A 27900-nucleotide genomic window follows, 5' to 3' on the forward strand; every position below is an offset into this window, starting at 1 on the left:
TGAGTGTGGCCTCTCTCCAACAGTCAGGAATCACAAATATTCTGCATTTTAGAATAGCTAGCCACTTGGGAATAACAGTTTGAAGTTAAGAGTAGGTATGTGGTCTGTCCCTGCACTGTGACCTACACTGTGACCATGCACTCTTCGCTGTGTCTCTTTCAACCTCACTTAGCATATTGGACAGAAGGTCTGCCGGCTTTGGGACCATCCCATGAGTTCCAACATCATTTCACGGAACCATGTGGCCCGGCTGCTGAAGAACTACAAGAAAGAGGTGAGGCTATGCAAACCCAGATAGTAAGCATTCTTTACACACCACCTGCCATTTCAATATGCACAGGTAGACACAGTTATGCTTTTTATCATTTTATTTAAAGTTGGGTATATCTTGGAGAAGCAATTCATATATAGGGAGTGTTTTCCCCTTTAGCCTCGGAACTCCATGATTGACAAGTCATCGTTTCCAGTAGAATTTCTACCTCTGAACTACTTCATTGAAATTCTCATGGGCCTGGAGTCTTCCAACCAAGGTAACTCATTCCCCTGTGCCCAGCAGCTTACCTTGATACCCCAGTCATTCCATATTCACATTTTGTATTGTTTTCTTCCTTAAATACCCCTTATAAGTATATCCATACTAAAGTTGATTTTCATTAGATAGAGTATTGCATGCACTACCTAATTACCAAAGGAGTACATATCTTTGAAAACTGAAAAGGGCTTGAGGTATTTAAACCAAAGCTTAATGGCATTTACCAACATATTCTCAGAATAATGCATTTCACTAAAATATAAAATGATGTTACCAGTAAGCTGTAGGGACATTATAAATAGCCATGGCTCCATAGTTTCTCTCTCTCTCTCTCTCTCTCTCTCTCTCTCTCTCTCTCTCTCTCTCTCTCTCCCGCCCCCACCCCCTTCCCAGCACTGTGTGGCTTTGAAGGACATGACAATGTGGATGCAGAATTTGTAGAGGAAGCCGCTCTGAAGCACACCACCACGCTTTTGGGCTTATGAAAGTGAACGTGCAAACAACCGATTTCAGCGTTGTCACCTCCCTTTCCTGGGAATTCTTCTACTATCTTTAAGATTGGGAGAAGGTCAGAATATACTGCAGAGCTGTTTGGCTTCAATACAGGTCTTATTCAGAGGCAGCTGCTACATCTCTCAGTTCGAGTAACCAGTAAACAGCCTAGAGGAAAGAACAAGTTCAAGGCTGTGTACTGTGGCAGGAACAGTGCCCTTCTTGGTGGCCCAGTAGGCCAGGAGCTGGTCCTGTTGCTCTACAGAATCTAATAAAAAATATAGGGGGCAGTGCTCAGAACAGTAAGAGCCAGGCAGATCACTGGAAAGAACGAAAAACAGGCAGAAAAAGTAAATGCTGTGAAGAGGATTTCAGAGAAACCTGAAACTGGAGTAAACAAGATCTGTCTTTCCAGTAGAGGATTTCAGAGAAACCTGAAACTGGAGTAAACAAGACCTGTCTTTCCAGTATGGAGTAACTGTAACAAATCATCATTTGCACATATGGGGCGTAAACCAGCTTTGCCTTTGTGGTGGTTCAGATAGAGCCCTATTTAATTTAAGATTTATAATTTAATACTATCTTGTCATTAAATACAACCTCAAATGCTGAAACCTCTGGTCTGACTCTCCCTAAGTTTTGGGTGTAGCCTTATTTGCATAAGGCATTTTGAGCCCATCAGTATGACCCTGCAGAGGCCTCTGACACCTGAGGGCCCTCTCATCTGTCCTTTCTCATCTGTCTCCTGCAGTGATGTCCCACTGACCTGTAAGGCTCAGCGTTCCAGAGTCTGCTTCTCTGTGTCCTCCCTGGTTCCCGTTCACATAGTGAGATTTCAATGACGCTAAATGTCACTAACTCATATGCAATTCACTGTATTGTCTGTAATCTTTGCTGTGCTCTAGAAACTGTCCTAGCCTATAGAATTTTCCTTTTTCTCCAAGTGGTCAGCCAGGCTTGGAATCTTGTCACCAAGTCAGCATTATGGCAATACAGTATGTTCATGTTATTTCTGTCTGTTCACGTTGCTTGTGTTACAAATTACTCTGTACTGGAGACAGCAGGTTCAAATTAAATTTTAAAAATCCTCTTTGCTAACAAAACTCTTACAGAACACTTAATTTGTATTTTAAATGGCTCTTCTACATTCTGCTGTTCTAAGTACACTTACCTACATCTTTTGAATAAGTGGAGTTTTTCTTCCGTTCTTTGCTTTCTTTCCACTTCGCGCCTGCTTTGTTCCTGTGATTTCCTAAAGCTGAATTTATTTGACACATGTTTGAAGAAAACTTCAGTGTGGCTTTGACACTCAGCTCATAATTCTTCACTAATCTCCTTGGAACTTAACTCTCAAATTCTGACCCTGTACAATATGAACACTCTTTTGTAGCCAAGCCAATTGGCTAGGCCTTGGAACATGAGTTTGACCTTCTTCTTTCAAAGGTTAGACCAGGTTGTTTCTTCCACTTGGAGTCCCTTTCTCCCTCAAACACCAAAATCTTCACACTCTAGGGCCAGACCAATACACACACACACACACACACACACACACACATATGATGGACTGTAATCTAAGACACTTCAGTCCATGTCAGCACCTGCCTTTTATCAACTAGCAGCATACATTGCAATATTTAAGAGTCCATCTCTCTGTGATTTAAAAAAAAACCTTTCCATTCTTATGGTGTTTAAAGTTTCTCTCTATATATTTTTTAATCTCCAAAGAGGTTCCTAATTCCTGTGCCATAGGGACTGTTTAAGTGTGTAGTGTTTCCTATAACATAGGGACTATTCCAGTGTGCAGTGTTTTCTATGCCATAGGGACTATTTCAGTGTGCAGTGATTCCTTTCTTAGTTAAATGGCTGGTACTTACTGAAGGGTCTCACATGCCCTTTGCTTTGGAATGATCTTGCAAAGCAAAGAGGCCAAATTCAGGACTCACAAAATGAGAGTGAACTTAAATTCCCACCCAATGTGGCAGGACAGGTACTTGAAACACCATGTTGGATTTAGAAAAATGAAAGTATGGTATGTCTCAGTCTGCCAGAGCTAGATGTGAGATTCATAACTGCTACCAACACAAGAAAGACAGCTCAAGCATGTTAGTAAATGTAAAAGGACGGGCCCCACAGACACTAGTGAATCATCACATCTAACCATAAAGACACAGGGATCAGAAAAATATATGGGTGAAGTGAGTCTTTGAGCAAATAAGTAGAATTGTTCTCACAGAAGTAACATTGCTTGAGTGACAAGTGTCACCGCTGCTCTTTACACAGCCCAAGTTCTGCTGCAGCAAAGAGGCTTGCATCTGTGTCACATGGCTGTTTCTTCTATCGGCTAGTCAAACTGCACACACGTAAATGGGTTCTGTTTTCCCTCTAATAGAAAAAAAACACTCTAATGTCTATACTTCATCGAAAAGTTATTTATTTTGTACTTTTACAGCATCATGTCTACTGCACATTCCTGATTTCACTATAAACAGTGAAAGAGAAACACACAAGCATTAAAATACACTTTGACATAACCGTAGTCTATGTCCCATCCAGTGTCACATCACAGGTAGTAGTTGGTGAATGTAAAAGGAAACCACTGTTTAAAGAACAAGCCACTGTTGTTGACTATACCCAGCTGATGAGCAGCACTAGAACCGTGATGCCCACTCTCCACAGAAGGTCTGAAGCCTGGCTCAAGTCCTCTCTGTGAGAAGGCTGGATTGGTTCCCATGTTTAGATTTCAATGGGCTTCACAACAGGTTTCCTAATGTGCCTCCTGTTGGCTCCAGGTTCAGAGGGCTTAAATGGAGCCATTGCACCATATGGTTTGGGCAGAGGAAGCGCAGTATCTGTTTCAGGCATGTAGGCGTTTGGACGCTGCTCTGCAGTTGTGTAAACACCATTGGGCAACAGCCGATAATCTGTCTCCATGTACTCCTGCAAAGGAAGATGTGCTCATTTCAGTTCTCTGAAAGCCATGAACTTAAGATTTCCTGGGTCCTAAAAGAGCATCTTTAGGCTTTGCTGAATGAGTAAAGGAGGGTGAAGTCCACCCCCACCTCTGTTGCCTGTCCCACAACCTCTGTGGGCTTCTTGGAATGAGATGCCTTGTAATCTTAAACTGTTGAGGGGTTAGATGGATGAATAGGAAACCAGACTTGCTGGTCGCTTCAGTGGCTGACCAAGACCTTGGTGACTGGGGAGGAGAAAGGGGTGGCATAGAACTCTATGATATGTGCCAGGTGGTTCTGTAGAAGGCTGTAGTAGCTGTAATATGGCTGTGGAGACCATGACAAAAGGACATAGAAGGGTCAGCTGTGGTGTGAGCAAATGCCAATGTTAGAATTGTCATAGACCTGCTGGGGGAGGCTACAGTGTTCAACCATGACAGTCCAGGGTATAACTGGGGTGAGACCCGATGGCTCTCAACTGTTTTTCAGGGAGAAAGGCAGTGCTTTGGACTTCTAGTTCCAAGTCTTTTCTACATACTTACCCTTTCTACTAGCCATTCAGACTATCCCTGTTAAAGTGGGAAAGTTTCTCATACAGGTTGAAGAAAGCCTAATCCAAACCCCTAAGATCCAAAATGCTCCAAACGTTTTGAGGATCAATATGATGTCACAAATAGATAATTCCATACTTGATGCCCTATCACGGTTTCAGTCAAAATTAAATAGACATAACTATGCGTTGAAGTCAACTTCAGCCCATGCGTATGAGGTGTATATGAAACAAGTGAGGCTGGTGTTGAGACTTGGGCTCAATCCCCCAAATATCTCATGAAAATCATAGGAAGTTCAAACCATCTCTCTTCCCAGGCTTTCAGATAAGGGGCCACCCACTGTATCATGAGAGGACACTGGCACACTTTGCAGCATGGGAGGCAAAGCTTACCCGAGACTTCTCAGCAGTGGCAAAGGCATACATTTCTTCATCTCGAAGTACCTTCAGCCAGTCCTTCTCGATCTCTCTGTTGAGCGGGAGGCCCCTTTCTATCCTGGAGCTGCAGGAGAAGATGAAATCTTCTTTCTCTCTCACCTCCTTTTGGAGTTCAATGGTCAGGGCTTGTTTCATGGACAGCTCAGCAACAAGAGCCATCATTTCCTGGGTGACATCTTTGATCTTTTGTTGGTAGCTATTCATCTAGAAATGAAGAGCCCACAGTTTAGTTGGTATAGCTATTCCATGAGGATGTGCAGAAAACAGAAGACTGCTGGCTAACTGTGTGGGCAGCCTTTCCTGAAGGGATGAGATATTAACAGGAATTCACAGACAATCCCCGAAAGAGGCTCCAGGGATGGAACCTCTCCTACCTACTCTTCTGTTGCTGTGATTAAACAATGAGCAAAAGAAACGTGTGGAGGAAAGGGCTTTTTGTCAAATACTTCCATGATTGAGGGAAATCAGGGCAAGAGTTCAAGCAAAAGCCACAGGACAAGTAACACTGCCTATTAGCTTATTTCCTGGCTCACTCTGTGGGCCATCCTAAGCTAGCTTTGTTAAATAGCCTAGACCTAACTGTCTAGGGATGGCGCTGGCCACAGAGAGCTGGTCCCCCAACATCAATCATTAGCCAAGACACACCTTCATTGACAATGGCCAAGGCCAATATGATCTAGGAAGTAGACGATCCTTCTTTCCAAGTGTCTGTAGGTTGTGTCACATTGTGAAAACCAACCAGGACAGAACTCAACATGTTCTGTTTTTTAAATAAGAAAAAAAAAAAAAAAACAAGGAAAGAAACTAAAAGAAAGGTTTCTCTAATTACTAGCTTCCAGATTACATGGAGACTAGTTTAGTGTTTGTTTTTAAGAGGCAAGGAGGGGAAGGAGATACTCTTGATGCCTAAGTTCTGGCTACTTATAAGTTCTGGCTCAAACAACAATATGGGATTATCAGTTTGAGCCTTTACAGCTGTTTGGAGCCTTCCTGGTCATACTGTGTTTCTCTAGTCTTACAAATAATTTCCAGAGGCTCTGCCATCAGCTTTGAAAAAATCATCTTTCAATGAAAAAATGACTTTTTCTTGAGACAGAGAATTCATTTTGCAAAGAGAAGGGAGGAGACATTTACAGAAACTTGGGGAAGGGTATTGATTCTGACAAAGCTTACTGACTTAAACCAATCTTGTCATCTCACACTGTACACTACAGCCATTGGGCTCAGTAGAGCAGAAGGGGACAGGCCATGTGACAATGGTGTTTTCACCACTTTTTAGGTGACTATTCAGTCATTTCCCACACAGCTTTGTAAAACTATTTGCAGAACAGGATTAACTATTTGTTTATTTATGCACAGCTTTCTAGAGTCTATTACATATGAGGCCCTGAGAAACTGAAAGAGGAAGTGTCCCTACCCTCTGGAGCCTAGCCTGGTGTGTAAGGATCCTTGACCCTCATCAGCCAGGGCAGGGGTAGTCAGGGAGGTATGGGTGTACACTCAGCTAGTTTCTTCCTTCTCACCCTGCTAAACAGTGTGTGACACCCCTTCCCACTGTGTCTGCCTCATGCATGGTGGGAGAGACATAGCGAGTATTCAGTAGCTATTGCTGGGTGGTTAAAAGTCCTCTTCTAAAGGATGCTCGCAAGTCCCACAGAAGCGGGTGAGTGCACCGCCCTCCACCAGGCATGGTGGGATCCTGTCACCCTTAGGCACCAGCCTCTCCTTCTAGCATTGCTGTTGGTAAGTGCCAGCCTAGTGCCAGCCTGGTGGCTTCATATCCCCAGCCCTGATGTCACTTGGGAGGGTCAGCCTGGGAATTGTGGGGCTGCTGTTTCTCTTCAATCGCCCCTGTCTCTCTGCGGGTTCTGGGTGAATACTGTCCCAGAGCAATTCCTCCTTAGTCTACTAGATAAGTGATGTGTTCTGCTCAAAAACAAACAGAAAGGGTTTTACTTTGTACACAAACTACAAAGATAAGGATTAGTATATTTGAGAAGTTGCCTTGCAAACTTAAAATAAATACTTAAATACTCTCCTTGAAAAGCTTGTGCTTCCTTCCTGTGAAGTGGATTCACTCAGAGAGTGGACTGAAGCTCATTTTGGACAAATATTTATGCCTTGTTATGTTTCTAGACTCATAAAACTTCATCTTGCTAGTGCTTCTAGCAGTTAAGAGAGTGGAGCATGGAAGGGGAGAACAGGAGTTGGGGCAGGAGGGGTTTCCATCACTCAGAGAGAGAGAGTGGGGGGGTCTGTCACTCAGGGAGAGAGTGGGGGATTATATCACTCAGGGAGGGGGGTTCCTTCAATCAGGGAGGGGAGGTCCATCACTCAGGGAGGGGAGGTCCATCACTCAGGGAGGGGAGGTCCATCACTCAGGGAGGGGAGTTCCTGCACTCAGGGAGAAAATGGGGGATTCCATCACCCAGGGAGAAAGTGGGGAATTCCATCGCTCAGGGAGAGAATGGAGGATTCCTTCATTCAGGGAAGGGTTCTGTCACTCAGGGAGAGGGGGGTGTTCCATCACTCAGGCAAACCTTCTTGGCTAAGAGCAGTGTGTCCTTTTTGCAAGCCTGAGTTTTGCCTTTGAGCCTGTTTGTGAGCTGAGACACCTGCTCATAGATGAAATCCTTCTCCAGTAGCTTCTCCTCCTTCTTGGCTAGCTGAAGTTCCAGCTACAGTTGGAAACAATTTCAGTAGGAGTTAAAAAAAATGACTTACGTAAGGCATAGTCTTCATCCCTCATCTGTCTTCTACCCAACGATAGAGGCACACTGCTTTCTTTGTTGTTAAAATACCTCTGAAAAGTCTCTGGAGCTGCACCATGGGAGGGGACACTCGGGGTAGGGGGGCTCCCCTCCCAGGGTGAACTATGGCCCTCTGGCTCTATCTGGTACCCACAATGCCATTCTTCTCGGGATGTTCCCACCAGGATGACAACATATGCATTATCGAAATCAAAATTCCTTTTGGGCTAGGAGAGAAGGGCACCTCTGAATCCAGAAACTACCGGATCTTTCCTTTCTTGGGTAAATATCTGTATCAAAGATAGGACTTAGGACTCCATTACAAGTAGGGGAAGTCCTAGTGGCTAAAACCTTGAAGGATGATGGGTTTGCAGTATCTGTGAGCAAGCAATTGCATGTTTAAGAAAGAACATTTACCATATCTAATTTCTTGATCATTTCTTCTTCGGTCAAATCTTTCCCTCGAATGAAGCGGATCCTGCCCTTGTTTTCAGGGTTCACAAAGCGTTTCTCCAGGTCTTTTATCCTATCTGCACACTGTGAAAACTGTTGCACAAGAAGCAAACATTAGCTTTCAGTTTAACTCTCGAGCTTGGTAAATCTTCAATAAACTGCAGGGAAGGCAGTTTGACTCTCTCACTAGAGAGATTTCTACAAACCCTTCCATTGCTTCCAATTGTGCATGACACTCATGGGATGATGTAGTTAAGAATTCAAAATGGTCTCTGCCGCCTCGCTGCAGGTGTTTCAGAGACAGGGGCAACTGGCATGTAACAGGCTAGATTCCTCTCTGGCAGTGGCCTCAGTGGCATCCCAAAAAGGAAGTTAATTATCAGTTAACCCGGCATGCACTCTGTAATCAATGGTCTCAGCCACATGTATACTTTTTGCAAAAGAGCCTTTGAATAGCTCAGAGCTGTTGAATCGCTGAGATGTGGCTATCAGGTAGCGATAATAAAAACAATAGCCATGCTTAGTTTTAAAGGAGATGTAGCGCACGTGTGTAACCCAAAGGCTTTGTTCGAGCTTCCCTACCACTGTGTAACTGCTTGTTAGAAACCTTTGGTTTCTTATTTGGCACGTGGCAAAATGAGGCTTGATCCCATGGGGTGAAACAATAGAGCTTAGTGCAGGGTTCTCCACCTGTGGGTCACGCCCACTGGGAAACACATAGTTCTGAGGGTCTTAGACACTGAGAGACACTGCTCAGTATCAAAGTTACAGTTGTGAAGTAGCAACAAAAACAATGCTATTTGGGGACGTCAGCACAACCTGAGGGGCTGTATTAAAGGGTTGCAGCATTAGGAAGGCTGAGAACCACTGCTCTGGCGCTTTAGAGCACACAGGAGTGATACAGATAGAACTTTACAATTTTAACTAGTGGTCCTCTTCGCTGTACTAAAAATTTAAAGTAGTAACATTTTAAAATTGTGACAGAAATTATTAGTAATACCTCTTAATGTTTTCATAGTTTTCTTAATTAGGAAACTAAGAAATAAATATGATACTTTCTTAACAAAATGTCAACAGGGCTGGGCAGATGGCTCAGTACTTGAGAGCACCTGTTGCTCTTCCAGAGGACCTGGTTTAGCTCCCAGCATCCACCTGTAACTCCAGTTCAGGAAATGTAATGACTTCTTCTGGTCTCTGTGGGCACCAGCTGTGCCTATTGTGTGAACTTACAGACAGACAGACAGACAGACAGTCCAAATACTCAGACACATAAAATAAAAATAAAGAAATCTTTAAAAATAAATCTAGTGCCTTTATTTAAATTTCCCACTGGGCATTTAAGGAAATATTCTTCACTTTCTTTATAAAAGCAGTGTTCTTACAGTTGCTCATGAGATTTCCAGGACTCCTAAAATGGGGCTGTTACTACAAGGTCCAGAGAACATGATTCATAGTAACCCTTGGGATTAGTGTGTTGAACAATTAAAAGCTGTTTCAAAATAGCCAACAAGAAAAAAAAAAGTTGTCGTAATAAAATTCTGAAAATGATGCAAAACAGAGGAAGACTTTAAGACACAGCAAAACAACTAAATCTTAAACTCCAGGCTATGGCAAGAACTCGGTCAGAACTTGCCCAGAGCTCAGCACTTCACACCCTGGTGTCAAAAATCTTCAGTAAAATCTGTCAGAGGCCTTGCATACATGGTATTGTGTAGACTAAGGAGGGTGGCCATCTATGGTCTACCTTAAGAGAGTGCAGAAATGGAGCAGGTCCACCTGCAGGATGATCATTTTTGGAAGCAAGAGTCAGAGCCAAGGAATAATGGGAGACTCTTTGGGTACCTTGTGTGTTGGAGGAGCAATCCAGTTAACTGACCCAGATGGGAGCGACTATGGCTACTAATCAGGCAAGCGTTGGGACAAACGAGATGGAAGATGAGTCTATCTATCCCAGTGCATCAATGTGCGGAAGCAGACCCCGTATCTAGTTTCACAGCTTTTCCATCATGTTAGGTGGAAAACTGGAAGTAAATATTAGCACTGAGAAATATTTCCTTGAGAGGAGATTTGCTCTCAGATTTCTGATTATCTTGATAATTATTTTGGGGGATAGATTTCTTTCCCTTTAAAATTTTGTTCCCTTTCCACTTTAATTAACTGAACACACCTTAATTTCATAACTAGAAAAAAAATCCCAAAGCTAGGATGACAGTTTAGAATACAGGGTAGAATCTGCTCCTGTAACCTTCAGTCACTGGGGGAAAAGTATAGGCCACAGATATGTTAGTTCAATTTATTTTTATACTTTCATAAAAATACCATTACATGTGAAGAAAGTGGGCTTCTATTCACATTTCCGTCTTTGCTATTGGGAACGACAGAGGTAAATAAAGACTCTGTTGTGTGTGACGGCAGACTGAAGAGCCTCCATCCCTTCAGAGGCTGGAAGCATTAACCATCAGGCTGGTTGTGGTAGCATAGCTTGTCATCTTCATCCCTCAGTGGGCAGGAGAGTTGCAATGAGTCTGAAATTAGCCTGGGCTACACAGGCTGCAAGAACCTGCTTCAACAAGCCAGAAAGACTAAATGCTACATCTAGGTGGAACCAGAAACACCAATGGCATGATTGTGCTGCAGGTAGTGAGAGCCTATAGAAATGATGAACGAGAGCTAATTCCGGGATGGGCCAGATTTCCAAGAAACATAAACAATGCAGAGAGAGAGAGAGAGAGAGAGAGAGAGAGAGAGAGAGAGAGAGAGAGAGAGAGCATGGCTCAGATTCCCAGCCCCACCCCCACCCCCCACACACACGTCCTGGAGCAACATTCAAATCCATCTTCAAACACAACAAGGTAGGTAAAGGTAGTTATCACCAGTGGTGCAGCTTGGCTCCCATTAAAGAACCCATCACAACTACAAACATCAAGGGGCAAGGAGACAAACCAACGTCCTGAGGAAATGTCCCTTGGCCTCGCACCCACCTGAATCTGGATCACAGCCAGGTCAGCATCCAGGGACTTCTTGATTGGGACTAATTTCCGTGTCACACAAATTTGCCTTTGCTTCTCGGCCACCTTCAGTTTAAGAAATCGGTTTTTTTCTTCCAGGATGTGGATTTCAACATCCTGATGAAGTTTCATTTTCTCTTGGATATTCACTTTTTCATAAAATATGCACACTTCTTCTTCTCGCTCTATCAGCTGAACACCACTGTGGTCAAATGCAGAGCAGGAGTCTAAGTGGGTTGTTGAGGCACCATCTCTTAATCACTGCAGCTCCCTCTGGCTTTGAGCTCACAGCATACATGAACACAACAGAATTTCAGAAGATAGTGATATGTTCTAATAGCTTGCTAGGTAAGCTTTCTGGGTCTTCCCTAGGGATAAGAAGATTTGGCATCTCTAATCTAAGGCCAGCTGTGTAGCAGGCTGGCCACAGTGGCTTGGTAAGCCCCAAAGGTTTCCCTGGGGTAGAGGAGGCCACTCCCAACATGTGAACAAAGCAAAAACTCAAGCCTGATCTACAGATCTTTTCTTGGGCCAGTCTTGCCAGGGAAGGCCAGAAGCTGCTGGGTAGGGGTCTGGGAATGTGTCTGGAGAGTGTCACCAGGCCCATGGGGACCTTTGAAAAGTAGACATTTCTGATGCTGGTTCCTCCATAACCTGCCCTCGGTCACCATGCTGACAGGCACAGTGGAAAGGCCCCTCCTTGAGAGGAAGCCATTGGATAGAAACAAAGTGAGGTTCCCTCCAGCACCTTTGGTCTAATCAGGGCCTCAGAATACTCTTTTTGCCTGCAAACTTCTGCTTGTGCCAGGAGCCAGCTAGGATTTGTTTTTGTTTTTTAAACCAGAAGGAACACTCAACAGTCTTTGGGAAAAGTTCCATTTGAAGAACTTAAGTGTATAAAGATCTTCCCACCTGTACATACATTCCTGCAACTGCTACCTTGAATTTTTCTGACTCTTTCTCATCCCTCCAATGCTGCACATGCAGTTGTCCCTGGCTAACCTTAGCCCTCTATTCACCTGCTTTATGTTTTATTCTCTCAAAGCTTCTTCTTATCAAAGTCCCTTGATGCCAAGAGCAGTACCAATGCTTCACCATCTTGTCCCTCAGGGCCTAGTGCTCCAGTGCTTTACATGAAGTAACACACACGCCATTAAATTTTAATTATTTCAGTATTCCGTTCATCTCACCTACCAATTTCTCAGAACACAAGCAACTGAGGTGGGGGTGGGGAGAGGCTATTAAAAGAGTTATACTGTTAATGACATGTTTGCAGCTTAGAAGAAACACGTCAGTCCTCTATGCCTTAGTTAGTTATGGGGAAAATGAACTATGAGAATGGGTTGATAAAGCCAAATCCTGCCCAGACAGAGGGATGATACAAAGAGTGACTTACATCAGTTGATGCAGAAGGAATTCATTGGGAGCCTAGAGCTTTGGTTCTCAACCTGTGGGTCACGACCCCCATAAGGTCACATATCTGATATTTACATTATGAGTCACAACAGTAGCAAAATTACAATTATGACGTAGCAACGGAATAATTTTATGGTTGGTGGTCCCCACAACTGGAGGAGCTATGTTAACAGGTCACATCATTGGGAAGGTTGAGAAGCACTCTCCTAGAGTTTCAGAGAAGAGTCGGCTCTTCAACTGTCCCCGACCCTCCCTTTTATTTCCCTTCCACAGATAGCCTGTCTGTTTTTTCATACGAAGCACACAGCTCCCTCCAAGAGATAAAGAACATGGCAACCTCTCAGCAGGATCTCGGGCGCTCAGCCCAGCACATTTGCGACCTTTACCTTTCGTTCCTCCGCTGAACTGCCTTCTCATACTTCTTGCGCAGTTGCACCATCTCCTCTTCGATCACGGTGATCATGCTGGCCAGCCTGTCCATGCTGGTCAGCTGGGCCTCCTTCTTCTCCTTCATCTCCTGGAGTTTAGCAGTGATTTTGCACACATCGTTCTGCATGCTTTCCCTGATGGTCACGTTGTTGGAATGCTTCAGCGTGGCGTTTTGCAGCTTTCTTACAAAATAATGGCACAATGGGAAAGAGCATTACTTTCTTCAAGAATACTGAGATGTCTGAAGAACGATGCCTTCCCAGGCCTTTCGGGACACCTTCTCTGTTGTGGGATCTTTCCTCTAGCCAGGTGACAATACTATCATTGTGTCAACCACTGTGCCAAACTCTTTTGTGAAAGGGTCTTTTTCTGCTCTGTCATCTCAGGAGACTGAGTTCTGAGGACAGAGGTGCTTCTTTTGACAGTGGCTATTGGATCTGCAGCCTCAGTCAAGGAACATGGGTCAGGCTGGACGACATCACAGCCGGTACATGGTATTCTAATTTCCTTTTGGGTAAGAAATTTCCCTTTTCAACCATGCTTTTTAATGGGTGTTATTTGGTATTATCTTTTTCAAAGTCAGCTGGGCAATGATAGCTAACAGAAAAATCCAGCTACATCTAAGGAATCAGTAACTAAGTGGGGGAAAGATTCCGTTAGATCTTGGCATGTGATAAACAATCTATTCCCAATACTACAATTGTCAGGTATTACTCCTGATTATTACAGGGACTAAGTCATTTGTTACTATTGTGTAGTAGCAGAAAGCTCTACACACCAATGACGAGGATTATAAATAAGAGTCCTGAGATGTAGAGTAGCTTGTTCAAGGTCCCACACACAGTGCTGCACAGAGCTGGAGTTGGGTCTAGGAAGCCTTTCTTAGCAGATCTGCTGTAGCCTGCCTCTCCATATGCACTTCACATGCATGCCTTAAACCTAAGCCAGGGGACGATTTCCAAGAAGTGATATGTCTTCAAACTTCAAATGCAAATATCAGATTTATACTTCATTTCTCAATGGAGTAAATAAAAGTCAGCAGTTCATCATAGTAAAAATAGTTTTATATTAAGCTTTGCATTCACTAAAAAAATGTGACTTCTAGATAGAGAACAGGAGGCATGCTCAGACACCCAGGTTGTTACCTGAGTAGTGGGTAGTTTTGTCTACACAGCTTTGTGCTCCTAGCCAGGAGCTATCTTGGATCAGTGAATAGAAAACACACACACACACACACACGCACGCACGCAGGCACGCACGCACGCACGCACGCACGCACGCACCAGTTAGTTTTAAAATGCTTTGGCTAACTCAATGACTAGGCACTCCTAAATCTTCCCTTGCTACTACAGGCCCAACCGAGAAAGTGGCCATTGGCCATTTACCTTAAAACTGACATGGCTGGTTGGCCTTTTTGGCCTGCTGCTATTGCATGCCCTTCTTCTCTCTTGAATCCTCCCCCATCCCCCATTCTCCCTGCATCCTACACCTGCAACTCTTAGTATCCTGCCCTGTGCTCAGGCAACTTTTTTGATAGATGAAGAACCAAATTGATGGCAAGGTCCTTCAATGTCAGTAAACACAGCTTCCCAGTTAAAGCATCAGAACCGCCCTCTGCAGCAAGGTATTGCCCCAGCTCTGAAAACCTTGCTCTCTTCCTCGAGTGCCAGAGACATGGAAGGCAAAGCTTTGGAAGACACTGGCTGTAGGGAACCATGGAGTTGGCGTGACCTAGCTGCCTTTAGAGTCACATGTCATAGATTTTTCAGGTTAGAGTCCATGGCTCCAGGGGCACAATGTGCCTTTCCTGTTCCTGAGAGGCCATGCACTCCCTGAGGCAGTAAAGGAACATTTTGTGTCTCTCTGTATGTTCCTTGGAGGTCAAGGAAGCAGGAAAGCTTGACTGGACAATTGGTCTTAGGCATTAATGTTATATACCCCATAAAGTTTACAAATGTTATTATATTCTGGCAACTACAGTTGTATTGATCCTGGAAATGGCCACTAGATTCTGTTTCTGATAAATGTATAAAACACCTGATTGGTATAAATAAAATTGTCACAGCCTCAGTGGTGCTGTGGCCCCTCTAACTGGCCTATCAGGTAACCTGGACCTCTTAAGCAAGCATAGGTGCTTACAACCAGTGGTCATGACTCTTACCTTTCTTGAGAGACAGCACTGTTTCTTAAAATTTCCAGCTCATTTAATGACATTTTGAGCCTTTCTTTTATTTCATTTACTTTCTGATGAGCTTTGTGTAGTAGGTTAACAAGCTTGTTTCTTTCATTTCTAATTGTATCATACAAGCTGGCAAATTCTCTGAGTCTGTGAAAACATGAGGTGGTTTTTGAAAATGAAAAGTATGTAGCACCTTTCTGCCAAATAACGAAATCATGATTCCTTTTTACCAAATTCTTACCTCCGATGAATTTCATGTTTTCTCTTCTTGTATAGCCTTATTTCAAGGTCCTTTGATTTGATTTCCTTAACAATATCCCAATATCTTCGCTGAAATGTAAAAATTCATGTGTGAAATAAAATAAAAAACTCAACAACAACCAGAAAGCTAGGTGTAATGGCTCATGTCTGTAATGCCAGCATTTGGGAAACTGAGGCAGTAAGATTCTAATGAACTTGGGGACAACCTATGAAACATAGTAAGATGCAGCCATGGCCACTAGAGACACTTACGTCATTCTTATTGAAGTTGTCATCTTTCAGACCTCTGATCAATGTGATCTTTTTTTTTTTTTTAAGGTTTTTCTGAGACAGGGTATCTCTGTGTAGTCCTGGCTGTCCTGGAACTCATTCTGTAGACCAGGCTAGCCTCGAACTCAGAAATCCACCTGCCTCTGCCTCCCTAAGTGCTGGGATTAAAGGTATGTGCCACCACTGCCAGGCTTTTTTTTTTTCCTCTAGACTGCTAACTATTGATAACTGAATGCTGAGGGAGTTTTTTGGTTTGGATTGGTTTGGTTTTCCAGGGTATGACTGAGTGTCCTTTAGAGAAAATTTAATTTATGGTCACTGAATTTGAAGGAAATATGGAATTACCACTTTCTAATTACTGATGCATTAAAGCAAGGCTCCCTTGAGCCCATGTAGTAATTAGTGGGTGGCCATATAAAGCAGTTACCTGGGCTTTCAGGAAATCCTTAGCCTTTTGTTCTTTCTCATCCATTTTGATCTGAGTCATTCGCCCCAGGTTGAATAGCAGCTCCCGCAGACTTTCTTGCTCCTTTAGAAGCTTGTTTTCCTCTGCAATCTGCTGCTCTACTAACTTGGCCTCAGCTTCTGACAGAGATTTCTTTTGAAAAACACAGGATTAGAATTCGCTTTCTGAAGGAGTCCAGCAAGGGCCACACAGAGCCCTGCCTTTTCCTTTTGAGTTTATTAAGAGACCAAACTCCATGTTTTCCTTTATTTTATGAAGGGTGGGAACTAGTGGGGTAGCACCATCGACCTTCTCCTTAATGTGCTTTTAAATGACTAGGAGAAGTTTAAAAATATGTTTTAAAACACTTCAACAGTAGCTTGGCTGTCAAAAGTTTGGAATTTGAAAACAGACATTGATGAACCAAGGTTCACTTTTAATGTGATCAACAGCCTTTTATTTGAGAAATCCTTATAGCCAGGGAAAGGTTTGTCCTTTCAAGCACATTCTCTTTTTCTCTGAAACAAACCAACAGTGGGGGAATGAACTTGAAGGTGAAGGTGGTGTGTGTACACTCATGGATATAGAACACTTGGCTAGCGTGGTTGAACATTGCGTTCAACCCTCAGTAAACGTCTCCATAAAAAATAGGCCAACGTAAGCAGGATGTCATATTTACTCTAAATATTAATGTATATTATTTGTATATATTTTTATAAATATGAACGGGTTCCACTGTGGCAATTCCATATGCATGTATATCATTATTTGATACTTTTTGCCTTCCCAACCCCGCCTCCCCACCCTCGCTCCCACTTCCTGTCCCCTCACATTCTCTTTTTAATGTGGTTTTATGGAGCATTTTTGAGACATGACTTTACTCTCCATTCTGAGATAAAAGTGTGACTGATATTGACCTGTTGAGCCAGATTTCTCTTAGCTAGATCGACCTCTTTGTGGAGCTCTCTCCTTCGCTCAGGCAATAAAAGATCTTCTTTGGGAATAGCTTCCATCTGGAAATCAAAATTTAAAATAGCTGCTATTATGAAAACAATGTCTGATGCCTTGGAGTCCACCTCATTACATACATTTTTCAAATGACAGGCAAATCATGATTCACGATCTTACAGGGATTTTCTATTCTGGCTGTGCTTTATAAAATCAACGCAAAGTAAAATGCGAAGATCTACCAAAAATACATGATTCGTTAGCTACAAATGTTTTATCCTTTATAAATAAATCTTAATATCTAACACATATTTATTGACCACTGCCAGGTCTGAGGGCCTGGATGCATAATCATATTCATCCATCACAAATGGCATGTGACATCCAGGGATTTGGAAAGCAGAGAGGCATACTTCCTTCCTCACTGGTGCAGGTGCAAACCCACACCATCAGCCAGAGAGCCTGTGATCTCCCTAGCACACCCTGCTGCCTCTTGAATTCATTATTCAGGAACTGACAAACCTGTATGTGTTGGACTGTTCATGTGAAAGCAATATATTTACCAAGTCTGCATTCACTTATGAAACCCTATAGGCCAAACAAAACCAGTTCTTGGTTAACAATGAGTGTAACTTGCTACTTCAGTATGATACTTTGATCAGTAAATTAAAATTCTTTAAAGAAAAACTCCTTAATCTTTTTGTTGTTGTTGACATCTACATTTTTGCCATTATACATTTTGTTGTGTTAGTGTGTACTTTTGTCCTGTGTTAAAATACTTGAGGGAAAGTATTTGATAAGGAATCACATAGTAGCTAATGAGAGAAGGTGGGCATCCAAGCCTATGGAAAGGTCGCCTTGGGGGGATGATGGCCTACTTTACTACTTTGGACCCAATTATGAAAGAAAGCAAAATGACCTGATGTGGATCTTTTCCTCTGGTGACAATATCCTTCAAGTCACCAGGGTTGTACCCAAGCCAGTATGCACAACTGGGAAAGATCCTGTTAGGTGGTTTAAATGTCACCTAATAAGGTCTTTGGGTGCCCTGTTCGTCATCTATAACCCAATGCTTCTCCAGTATCACCATCTCTGTCCTCAGGTGCCCAGTGCTTCCCGATTCTCATGGCCTCACTATCATAGACAGCCATCAAGAAGCACAGACATGGTTTTGTGAAACCCATATAATAGTATAAACTCTCATGTTTCTAGTGAATAGATGAGTGCAGATCAAAGAAGGGGAAAACTCATGTAGCCTTGAATAATTAGGAAGACTTCCTGGGTAAGGTGAGATGCCCATGAGGAAGAGCTCCATGTCTCTGATTTGAGATGGAGAGGTAAGCAAGTATCCCCTGCAGTAAGCATCACCTGCTGCAGATAGACCTAGAATGGGCTGTTCTCCATGCTCTACTCCCATGGGCTGGAAGTCATAGCCCTGAGTGTTACATGGGACCAGGAAATCTTATAAACAATGACAGAAAATCACGAATGCTTAGTTTGTCAACCAAAAGCTCCTAGCTGATTCTTTTTTGACTCTTTCCACCATTCTAAATGAAGTATGAACACCATCATCATGCATTTTAATTTCTGGCTTGTGCTCTTCTAACACAATATATGTATGTGTTAATTTTCTTCATTGACCATTCCATATGTGTATGTTGCATTCTGGTTAAATTCTCTATAAAACTCATCCCTCTAGTTTCTTCAGAATTGCATACACAGGGTTTGTGGAGAAGGTTGGTAAGATGAGCAGTTGGTAGCAGAACCTCATCTACCACAGTCTGGTGGGTACCAGCTTTGACCTTATTATCTAAGCTTCACTATTGCTCTAAGTTGCAAGTACCTAGGAGTCCTCAGACTTCTTCATCACAGAGGATGAGGGTGACTGCATGAGCCAGGGAACTGTGTGAGCCAGTGAAATGGGAAGACCCCTGGGTAAGGATCCCTAGAAAGTAACTCTTTTCATGTTCAAAGACTGAGTGAGGTAACCCAGGACCAGAGAGTCAAATGCCACAGGTTCTCTCTCATCTGCAGTTCCTAGCTCAGGATCATTAGATGTGAGTGTAGAACCCAGAGTAACCACAGATATCAGGAAAGTAAAAAGCAGGCCAAGAAGAAAGGCTGGGGGAGGAGGGTCTGTGGGTGGCAGAAGTTCCAAAGACAGCAATAGTAGGACACAGCTGCTGTGAGAGAGGAAATGGGAAAAACTTGCGGTGGAGGCTCAGCTGGGGATGGAGGCAGGTCAACTCAGAGAGAAAGGAAAGAGGGAGGGATAAATGATACCATTGGTGTTTGAAAAACCATAGGGAATCATATTATTTATAAAATTACATAAAGTCTCTATCTATATCTAGCTAGCTAGCTATATACATGGTGTGTGTGTGTGTGTGTGTGTGTGTGTGTGTGTGTGTGTGTGTGTGTGTGTTCACTGAAGTTATAGTACTTGGGGGTGACAATGTTCCCTCCCAAACCATAGACTATCTAGCAAAAACCCCAGTATCAGGTATATGAAACCTTTTGAGTCACTGGTCAGAGGAGTCCAAGAGATTCCACTCCAAAACATTATAGGCCATTGCTGTTGCCCTTGGTTGCCTTTCAAAGAAGGCAAGACCTTATTGCTGATCAAACACACTTCAGACACAGGACTTGGAGGAATTGAGTTAGACCTGAGCTGGAAGCCTCCGCCCTAAGGACTAGCTCTTCTAGTAACACAAGAAGCTGCCAAGAGAGAAAAGCAAACACTAGTCTTATGCAGCTGTCATGCCTGTGAATCACAACGACCAGAAAGTTAAGATATTCTGAAAGGTACAATAGTGCCCTATATTCTGGGGTGGTCACAGCTACCCCATTGGTCTTAAAACCCTCAATAGGAGGAAATTCATGCCTGTCTCATGACTACTCATGACTGATGAGGTCACTGACCCCAGAGGAAAACCTACATCCACCCCTTTCCTAAGCCAGGATAATTTCTAACTGCACACCAAATACTTGCCATGATAGCTATGGAGAAGTGTGACCCTCACCCTTATCAAGAAGCTCCTTTGTACAGCAGACAGAGAGCATCATAGAAGGACGCTGCTGGCCAGACTGCAGTGAACAACCAAGTGAGGGGTGCCCAGGCTCAGCTGATAGATACATCTGCAGCACAACCCTCCAGCTGAGGCTCAGGGGAAGAGGCCAGAAAGTCTGTGAAAGTCAGAGGACCAGGACACCTGCAACACAGGGACTTCTAAAAAGATTTTTGAAAAGAAGACACAAAATAGAGGGAGGAAGAAGGATTGAGGAGGGGTGGATCTGGGGGAGTTGGAGGGGAAAGTAGGGATAAATATAGTTAGAATACAGGGCAAATCCTCAAAGTAATACAAACATATTTATAAAAAGACAAAGCCAGCCAAGCTAGTCATCACTTTCTTGTGGAATGGTCATCCTGTGACCATTAAGAAGAAATACAGTCAAGATGGCCAAGAAAGAGCTAAAAGAATCCTGGGCTTTTTGTGATGTGCAATTACTTGATGTACCCATATCTAGACTTTTTATTATGTGAACAAAATGTTTCCTTGTTTAGGAAAGTTACACTAATTTTCTGTTACTCACTAAAACCAAGCTACAAACCAAATTGATGTGTTTCAAAAGGAAATCTTCTAATGGTCATCTCCAAAACATGCTAAAGGTCATGCTGAAGTCTCCACTGAGGTGTCAAAAATATCTTCTCAATTTTGGGATCAAAGATGATTTAAACACTTATGATTAATTTTGAGCCCCAAATTGCATATGTCCTCAAGTTTTATATGATTGTGTATGTTTATTTCTTAGATTTGGTTTTAATTTCATGTTTTTAAAATGTATTTGTTATATTCATACAGTAGACATACACAGAATAATTAAGATCTTTCCTAATTATTAATAAAAAAAATCTTTCCTGATCTACTTTTACTACCAGTGTTGCTCCCTAGAAGGTTTTGTCAATGACTGGGCAACATTCTTAGAGATATTTTCAATGCATGAGACACGAGTCGTACTGTTGAAATTTTAGGATGTTAGCTATCGTTCTCCTGCAGTAAACATCCCAGTTGAGACCAGTGAACCTCAGCATAAAGTTGGATATTTATCCGAAATCTTCCTAACATTTTTGAGACTCTGTCTTGAATTTGTGGGAGGGTCTTGCTGTAAATCAGAGACCACAGAGAATCAGCTAACTAAATCAAGGCTGAAGGCTAGCTAGAGCTTCATGTTCCCTGTTTGCTCTCCCTTCTGGATTAAATGTAAGTCTGAAAAGTCCAGTGAAAGTGACTGGCCTGATGGTCCTTATTTCTGATTGTTGCCAGCTCTGGGCAGTGGCCAGACAAGTGGGTCATCAGGTCAGAGAAGAACTTAACTGCTACTGACAATGTAGTAGTAGGGCTTGAACTCAGTGAGAGAAGAAGGTTCTAATGTATTTACTTTGAGCTTTATATCTTGTGGGTGCTATTTTGAATGTAATGGGTAGTTGTGTCATTATATAAATAGCGTTTAATTTTTAAGAACCCAACAACTTGAGTATTCCTTTGCAGACCCCACTTAGTCAAGAGCTTTTCCTCATGTTTTAAGTGTAATCAGATCAATGTCATGAAAAGCCTTACCATTGGAAAACAGTTCCCAGTTAGCTTTATAGTGCCCTACTCATAGTATATTGGAGGGCAGATTCCAATGAGAACAAGACAAAACAAACAAACAAACAAACAAACAAACAAAAGCACAAATTACGGAACCCAGGAAAAGGCAATTTGAAGAAAATAAATGGCTTTCGTGAGATAAAGGAAATATTACAGGAGAAGAACTGGAGCGAAACTTGGGGACTCTGACTGGCAATCCCAGCACTTGGGAGGCTGACACAGGAAGATCACTAGTTTTGAGACCAGGTCTGACTACATAGTGAAACTCTGTCTCAAAAACAAAAACAAACAAACAAAAAAGCCACAAACAAACAAAAAAAAACTGCAGAAAAGATCCTTTCAGGCTAGAGTTATAGTTCACCATGTAAAATGGTTGGCTAGCATGTCTGAAGTCCTAAACTCAACCCCAGGTGCTGAGAACACTACCACCACAACAACAACAATAACAATGAGACACTCAGAGAACAAAGAGTTTATGGAAAGGTTTGTTATGATAGCAGGATGAAAGAGATGAGCCAGAAGGAAAAGCTGAGGTAATTGGGCTTATAGCAAATCAAAATGACAAAAATGAATGCAAAAATAACAAGAAAAGGAAGAGAACTCTTTCCTAAGGCCCAACAGTTACACAAAAGGGCACTGGGGAAAAGAGAATAGAGAAAAATGGAAGGGATAAAATCAATGACATAATTCAAGATGGTTAAGGAACTGAGTCTCTGACAAAAGTAAAGATAAAGGATCTACTTGTGAGACTATCATTGCAAATTTTAAAACTTTGGAGGTAACGAAAAGAGCCTATAAGCTTCCAGCATGGGAAAGAAAAGGTTTAAAGCAAAGGACCAAGAATCATGACGTCAAACTCTCTTTAAAAGAGACTCAACAAGGTAGAAGACATCTGCTCAATGCCTTAGTCTGAAGGCAATTATTTCTGACCTAAGATTCCACCTCCAGTTAAATATTAATTATGCATGCTGATAGTGAAGGAAAAATAGTTTTCCATTATGCATTTTTGACATATAAATCATTTTACACCCTCCTTTTCTCAAGAAACTACTAGAAATCACACTTCCCCCACAGGTAGGGAGTGATCCAAGAGAGCAAAAGAAATGCATGTAAGAGGAGAGGATGGGGCATTGCAGAAGTGATAACGTAAGGGTTCCAAGATGAGTGTGGGACAGGAAGTACTTAAAGAAGGGAGACTAGTCTGGAACAGGCCAGAGGCTGCAGCAGAGAAGCAACCATCTGGTATACCAGACAGAGCTGGACTGCCACTCACAGCTGGGCCTTAGCATTCTGTTCAACATCAATAATTTCACAGAACATCAACTTCAGACAAAGCCATTCTATGATTTTACTGGAATGAGATGAAAGCAAAACCACTCTATAATTGTGTTTAAATACAAACCAAAATATGAACATTGTCCAAGCCACAAAACTGTTATACAGTCTCCACTTACAACCTTCTCTACCAACTACAGCTTTGTGCCATCTAGTCTTTTCTCTTTTGATTACTATGATTTGTTAATACCGTCAATCAGAATTACTCTCATTTCCTGGCAACATGTAAACTCATGACAGAGTCTCTTTCCTTAAACTGTCTCCCCAACATACATCACAAGCCCGAAGGCTGTAAGCCCTGTCCAGTGCCCTCTACTGAGACTTCCACAGTCTGTTCTCCTTTGTTGAAATGTGAAATAACTCAACTTAGTCAACTACTGGTATGTTCCTTTGGTTGTTAGAGGTCATTGGCAACAATTAGAAGCAATTTCTTCAAGAAATTATGTGAACAGATTTTCAAATGTGGTTTAATTCCTGAGGAAATGTGTGCAGTGTGAGGAGAGTTTGGAGTGATCACAGAGACAACATGAAAATGAGAATCAGGATATTCATGAAGTCTCAGAAGTGTACAGTTTGTAGAAGAGCCAATTATGCATTTACTATCTGGCTCAGGTGTGTGGAGACCTAACTTGCCCATAGCAGTATAACTACCAAATTCTGAGGTATCTAAAATTACATGACAATATTTGGTATATGGAGGGGCAAAAAAGTGTGTGGTATAGATAGGGGCCTAAAAGAGAGTCACGTCGTTGTTTTCTACAGTAAAAGTAATAAGATCAGTTGTCAAAATTGATTCTACATTCAAGTAATATTATTTAGCTATGCTTCTCATGAGGAGAAAATATTTTATATCACACATTTTCTGACACACAGTTATTTTCCATTCTCACTCTCAGGGACCTACCAGAAGGCATGCTTGCTTCTCCCTAGACAAGGAGATGGACTAGAAACATGTTGCACACTATATGAAGAGATCTCAAAAGATTCAGCTGAAGCAATAACATTGGATTAAGAAGAGAACTTGATTAAAGTCAGGGCTCTTTCCTTCTAAGTCTGTGTGTTCCAATTTAACATTCTGATGTGCTGTGCTCTCAGCTAAGCAGTATCTTGTAATTAGTCAACCTTTCAATATGAATAACTTGTAAGTGATGTTAAAGGCATGCTTAGAGGGATTAGACTTAGAAAGGTAAATGGAGTGAGGGTCTTCAAAGGCTCTGGCACCATCATGGAACAGTAAGTGTTAGTTCCCACCAGGCTCTACTAAGGCAAGGATAACTGTTGTATTCTTTCTGATCTATCTTTGAAAGGATAAGGGCAGTGTAAACCCAACCAGTCAGTATCTAAAATGTGGAAACAAGAACAATGGACACTGACGAATCTAAAAGAGTCAATAAAGGAGAGAAAATAGAATATAAGCATATGAAGCAAAGAAACTGCTGTTGTGTAGTAGCCATAGTCCAAATCTACCCGAAATTGCATTATACGTTAATATTTGAGCTAAACACAAGAATGAAAAGATGTTATCTTCTTTGGTCAGATTCTAAAAGTATATGCTCTATATGAGACATACATAAGTAAGGATGCAGAGAGGCTGAAAGGAAATAGTACCAGAACTGGAGCTATAGACAATTGTAAACCACCATGTGGATTCTTGTTCCCTGTCCTCTAAAGAGAACCCAGTGTTCTTAACCACTGAGCCATCATCTCTTGAGCCCACTGACAAGACTTCTGTGGTTCAGTGTTACTCCCACCTTATAGCACCTTCATTTCATAACATCCTTCCACAATTACCACAGGCGAGGAAAAGAACCAGAAGGCTTCACACTGGCAACGAAATGCCCTGAGCTAAAAATGGCACGTTACTTCTTCCTACAATGCACTGGCCTGACACAGTTATGTGACTTCTTAAATGCAAAGGACACAAGCAATGTAAACTTTTTATGAACCTAGGAGAAGAACACCAGGTGCAGGTTAGGTTCAGACATATCTACAAGAGTTAGAAATAGCTGTTTACTTCCAAGGTCATGAACATCCACAAGATTCTAGAACATGATAATTCTGAAGAGAACGGGTTCTGTGTAAATCAGCTCTCTCATCTCAGAGAACTGACTCCATTTTCATCAAAGAATGTACCAACACAGCCTTCAGCATAAGAAGGTAGCCCTTTGAAAGATCCTCTGCCTTTCCATGAGCATGGAGTATGTACAGCAGATGCTGTCTGACAGAAATGAGACTCCCAGGTAGCAAGGGCAAACTCCTGGGAATAGAGGTATTCAGATGATACCTGATTACTTCAAGAATCCTCTGACTGGAGTCCACTTCTGGTGGTCCAAAACTAGTCAGGCAGCTTAACACTGGATCCTTTAGCTAGTAGTCCAGACGGCCAACTGACTATAGACATTTATGCAATAGGATATGCTCCTTAACTTCCAGATCTGACTCTTTAAACCCATAAAACTAGCTTAGCCCTATTGTATACTATGTACTGTATATTATATACTGTATACAGGCCTATTACCTAGGCTCTTCCCAAATTGGCTCAACCAATTACCTCTCTGCCAATCAATACAAAACATTTGACTAGTCTTGGGCTAGAAAAAGAGATGGAAAATATTACAGGGCTACCAGCAGTCTAACAGGATAACACATCCTCAAATTGTCACCCACTGCCCTTTCTTTCTGTTGACAGCAAAAGCACATCACTTTTACTTTCATAGAGAGCCCTGAACTTAAACGGAGATGGCATATTTTCATGCCCACCTCTAGTAGAAGCCGTTGATTCATGGCTTGTGCCTGAGTGAGAGCATCCAAGGACACTTTCAGGAGCAGCTCTGTCTTCTTCAGATTCCGAAAATCTCGTTCTTTCTCTCTTTGCTTACGAGAAAGTTCATCATGGTAGTTCTGCTTGTCAATGAGACAGTTTCGTAGATTGATGTCCAAGATCCCTCTGTTCAGATCAAGGATGAAGATCAAAGTGACTTGTCTTACACAGTTTTCTAAGCTTATCAAAGACAGCATGCTCAAGTTTACACACAGAATTTTTTTCACATCACGACCTTAAATCATAAATGATACCCAAAGCAGCCACTTTTATGTATTGGTATCATTTAGAAGTATAACCTTATAAACTGCCTAAATGTAATGATAGGCTGGGGAGACACGGCTTTCAAGTTTCCTACCTTGACATTTTACTTTAAAGTAAGAAGTAAAGGCCAGTGGTAGAGCAATTGCCTACTAGGGTAAAATCCTGGGTTCAACCTCTAGCACTTAAAAAAAGTCAGGGGCTAGAAGAGTCTGCAGTTGGTAAAAGGCTTGCCTCACAAACAGTGTTTGAGCCCCCTGTATCCATGTAACCAGCTGCAGCAACTGCTAGAACCTGCTTGTCAGGGGAGGCGGAGACACCCAGATCTCTGGAGCTCACTAGCCAGCTAGCCTAGTCTAATCAGGGAGTACAAGGTCCTAAGGAGAGCCTCTGTCCCAAAAGACAAGGTGGATGACACAGAGGTTGACCTCTGGTCTCTATGAGCTCCTGAATACATGTGTATACCACACCCACACATACAATGACTCAGAAGTAAAATGTTCCAGAGTGGGATCATACCATGAAATCTCCCTCATCCAGAAAATGATGGGATCATTTCAGAAATACTACTCACTGATTGGCAAATCTCTGAATTACATAACATATTTCAGCAATATAATTCCCCATAAACTTACAGCCAACAGTGGATTTTATTCTTAAATTTAGAACCACAGAATTGAGGAAATTTTAATTAAAGAATAGGAATGTTTTTCAAAGTGCTTTGATGGTACATTTAATTAATGGTTAAAAATTGATTTAAAATTCTACAACTTGCTATTGAAACAGTATACAGTTGATTGATTATGTTTTGAATCTTCAGGACATCATGGATTAAAACGTAGATAACAGAATTGCAGAAATATAAGTAACCTTTCAGCTAGTGAGGAGGCTTCATTCTCTTTGGTTATTTCCAGTAGCTTAAGTAGTTGCCCATATTCCCGTTCTTTGACTTCTAGTAAGGTTCGCTTGCCCTCAACTTCCTTTATTGTATCATCCCTCTCTTCTGCGAGAGCATTGACTTTGTTTTCGAGCTTCTTTAAAGAATCAGTTAGCTCTTTCAATTCATATTCCAAGACAATATTTTTCTTCTCTGTTTCTCTGTAGGGAACACACACAGAAGCAGAAGTAAGAGGGCTGATTTTGAGTTCATGCTGTTCAGGCAAAAATATACTAGTCACAAGTTCACTGAGCTTAGATGTATGTGAAGGTCAAAGATAGGAGATGTGATCGTTAGCTCTCTTCATTGAGTTGACTCACATGGGAAGAGAGTCTCAGCAAGGAAAGCGCTACATTAGGTTGGCCAATGAGCCTGTCTGTGTCTTAAGTAAATCGATGTGGGAAGACACAGCCCAATGTGAGTGGCACTGTTCCTTAGGCAGGGAGGTCCTAAATTGTGTAAAAGGGAAAAAAGCAAGCTGAGTACAACCAAGCAGGAGAGTATACATGCTTTCATGTCTCTATGCTCTTGACTGTGGTCATGTCATGATTACTGTTGTAAATTCCTGCTTTGATGCCCATGCGACTATGAACTCTGTCCTGGAAATGTAAGATGAAATAAACTGCTTTCTTCCCTAAGTTATTTTCTATCAGGGTATTTCAGAGAGAAAGAGAGGGAGAAAGAGAGAGAGAGAGAGAGAGAGAGAGAGAGAGAGAGAGAGAGAGAGGGAGAAAGCGAGAGAGAGAGAGAGAGAGAGAGAGAGAGAGAGAGA

At 42.2% G+C, this 27900-nt stretch overlaps 1 protein-coding gene across 2 annotated transcripts in view; it reads left to right on the plus strand.

Annotated features, from left to right (window-relative positions):
• Positions 1-27900, plus strand: part of LOC114640243 (gamma-secretase-activating protein) — a 119917-nt gene that overhangs the window by 86064 nt on the left and 5953 nt on the right. For both annotated transcript variants that reach the window (XM_028789186.1, XM_028789185.1), the window contains 2 exons: positions 173-274; positions 431-530. In XM_028789186.1, the coding sequence (XP_028645019.1) occupies positions 173-274; positions 431-530 (202 nt within the window). The remainder of the gene's footprint in view (positions 1-172; positions 275-430; positions 531-27900) is intronic.

The sequence above is a fragment of the Grammomys surdaster genome, unplaced genomic scaffold (assembly GCF_004785775.1).
Source record: "Grammomys surdaster isolate TR1022 unplaced genomic scaffold, NIH_TR_1.0 125793, whole genome shotgun sequence".
In the NCBI taxonomy this organism is placed as follows: domain Eukaryota; kingdom Metazoa; phylum Chordata; class Mammalia; order Rodentia; family Muridae; genus Grammomys; species Grammomys surdaster.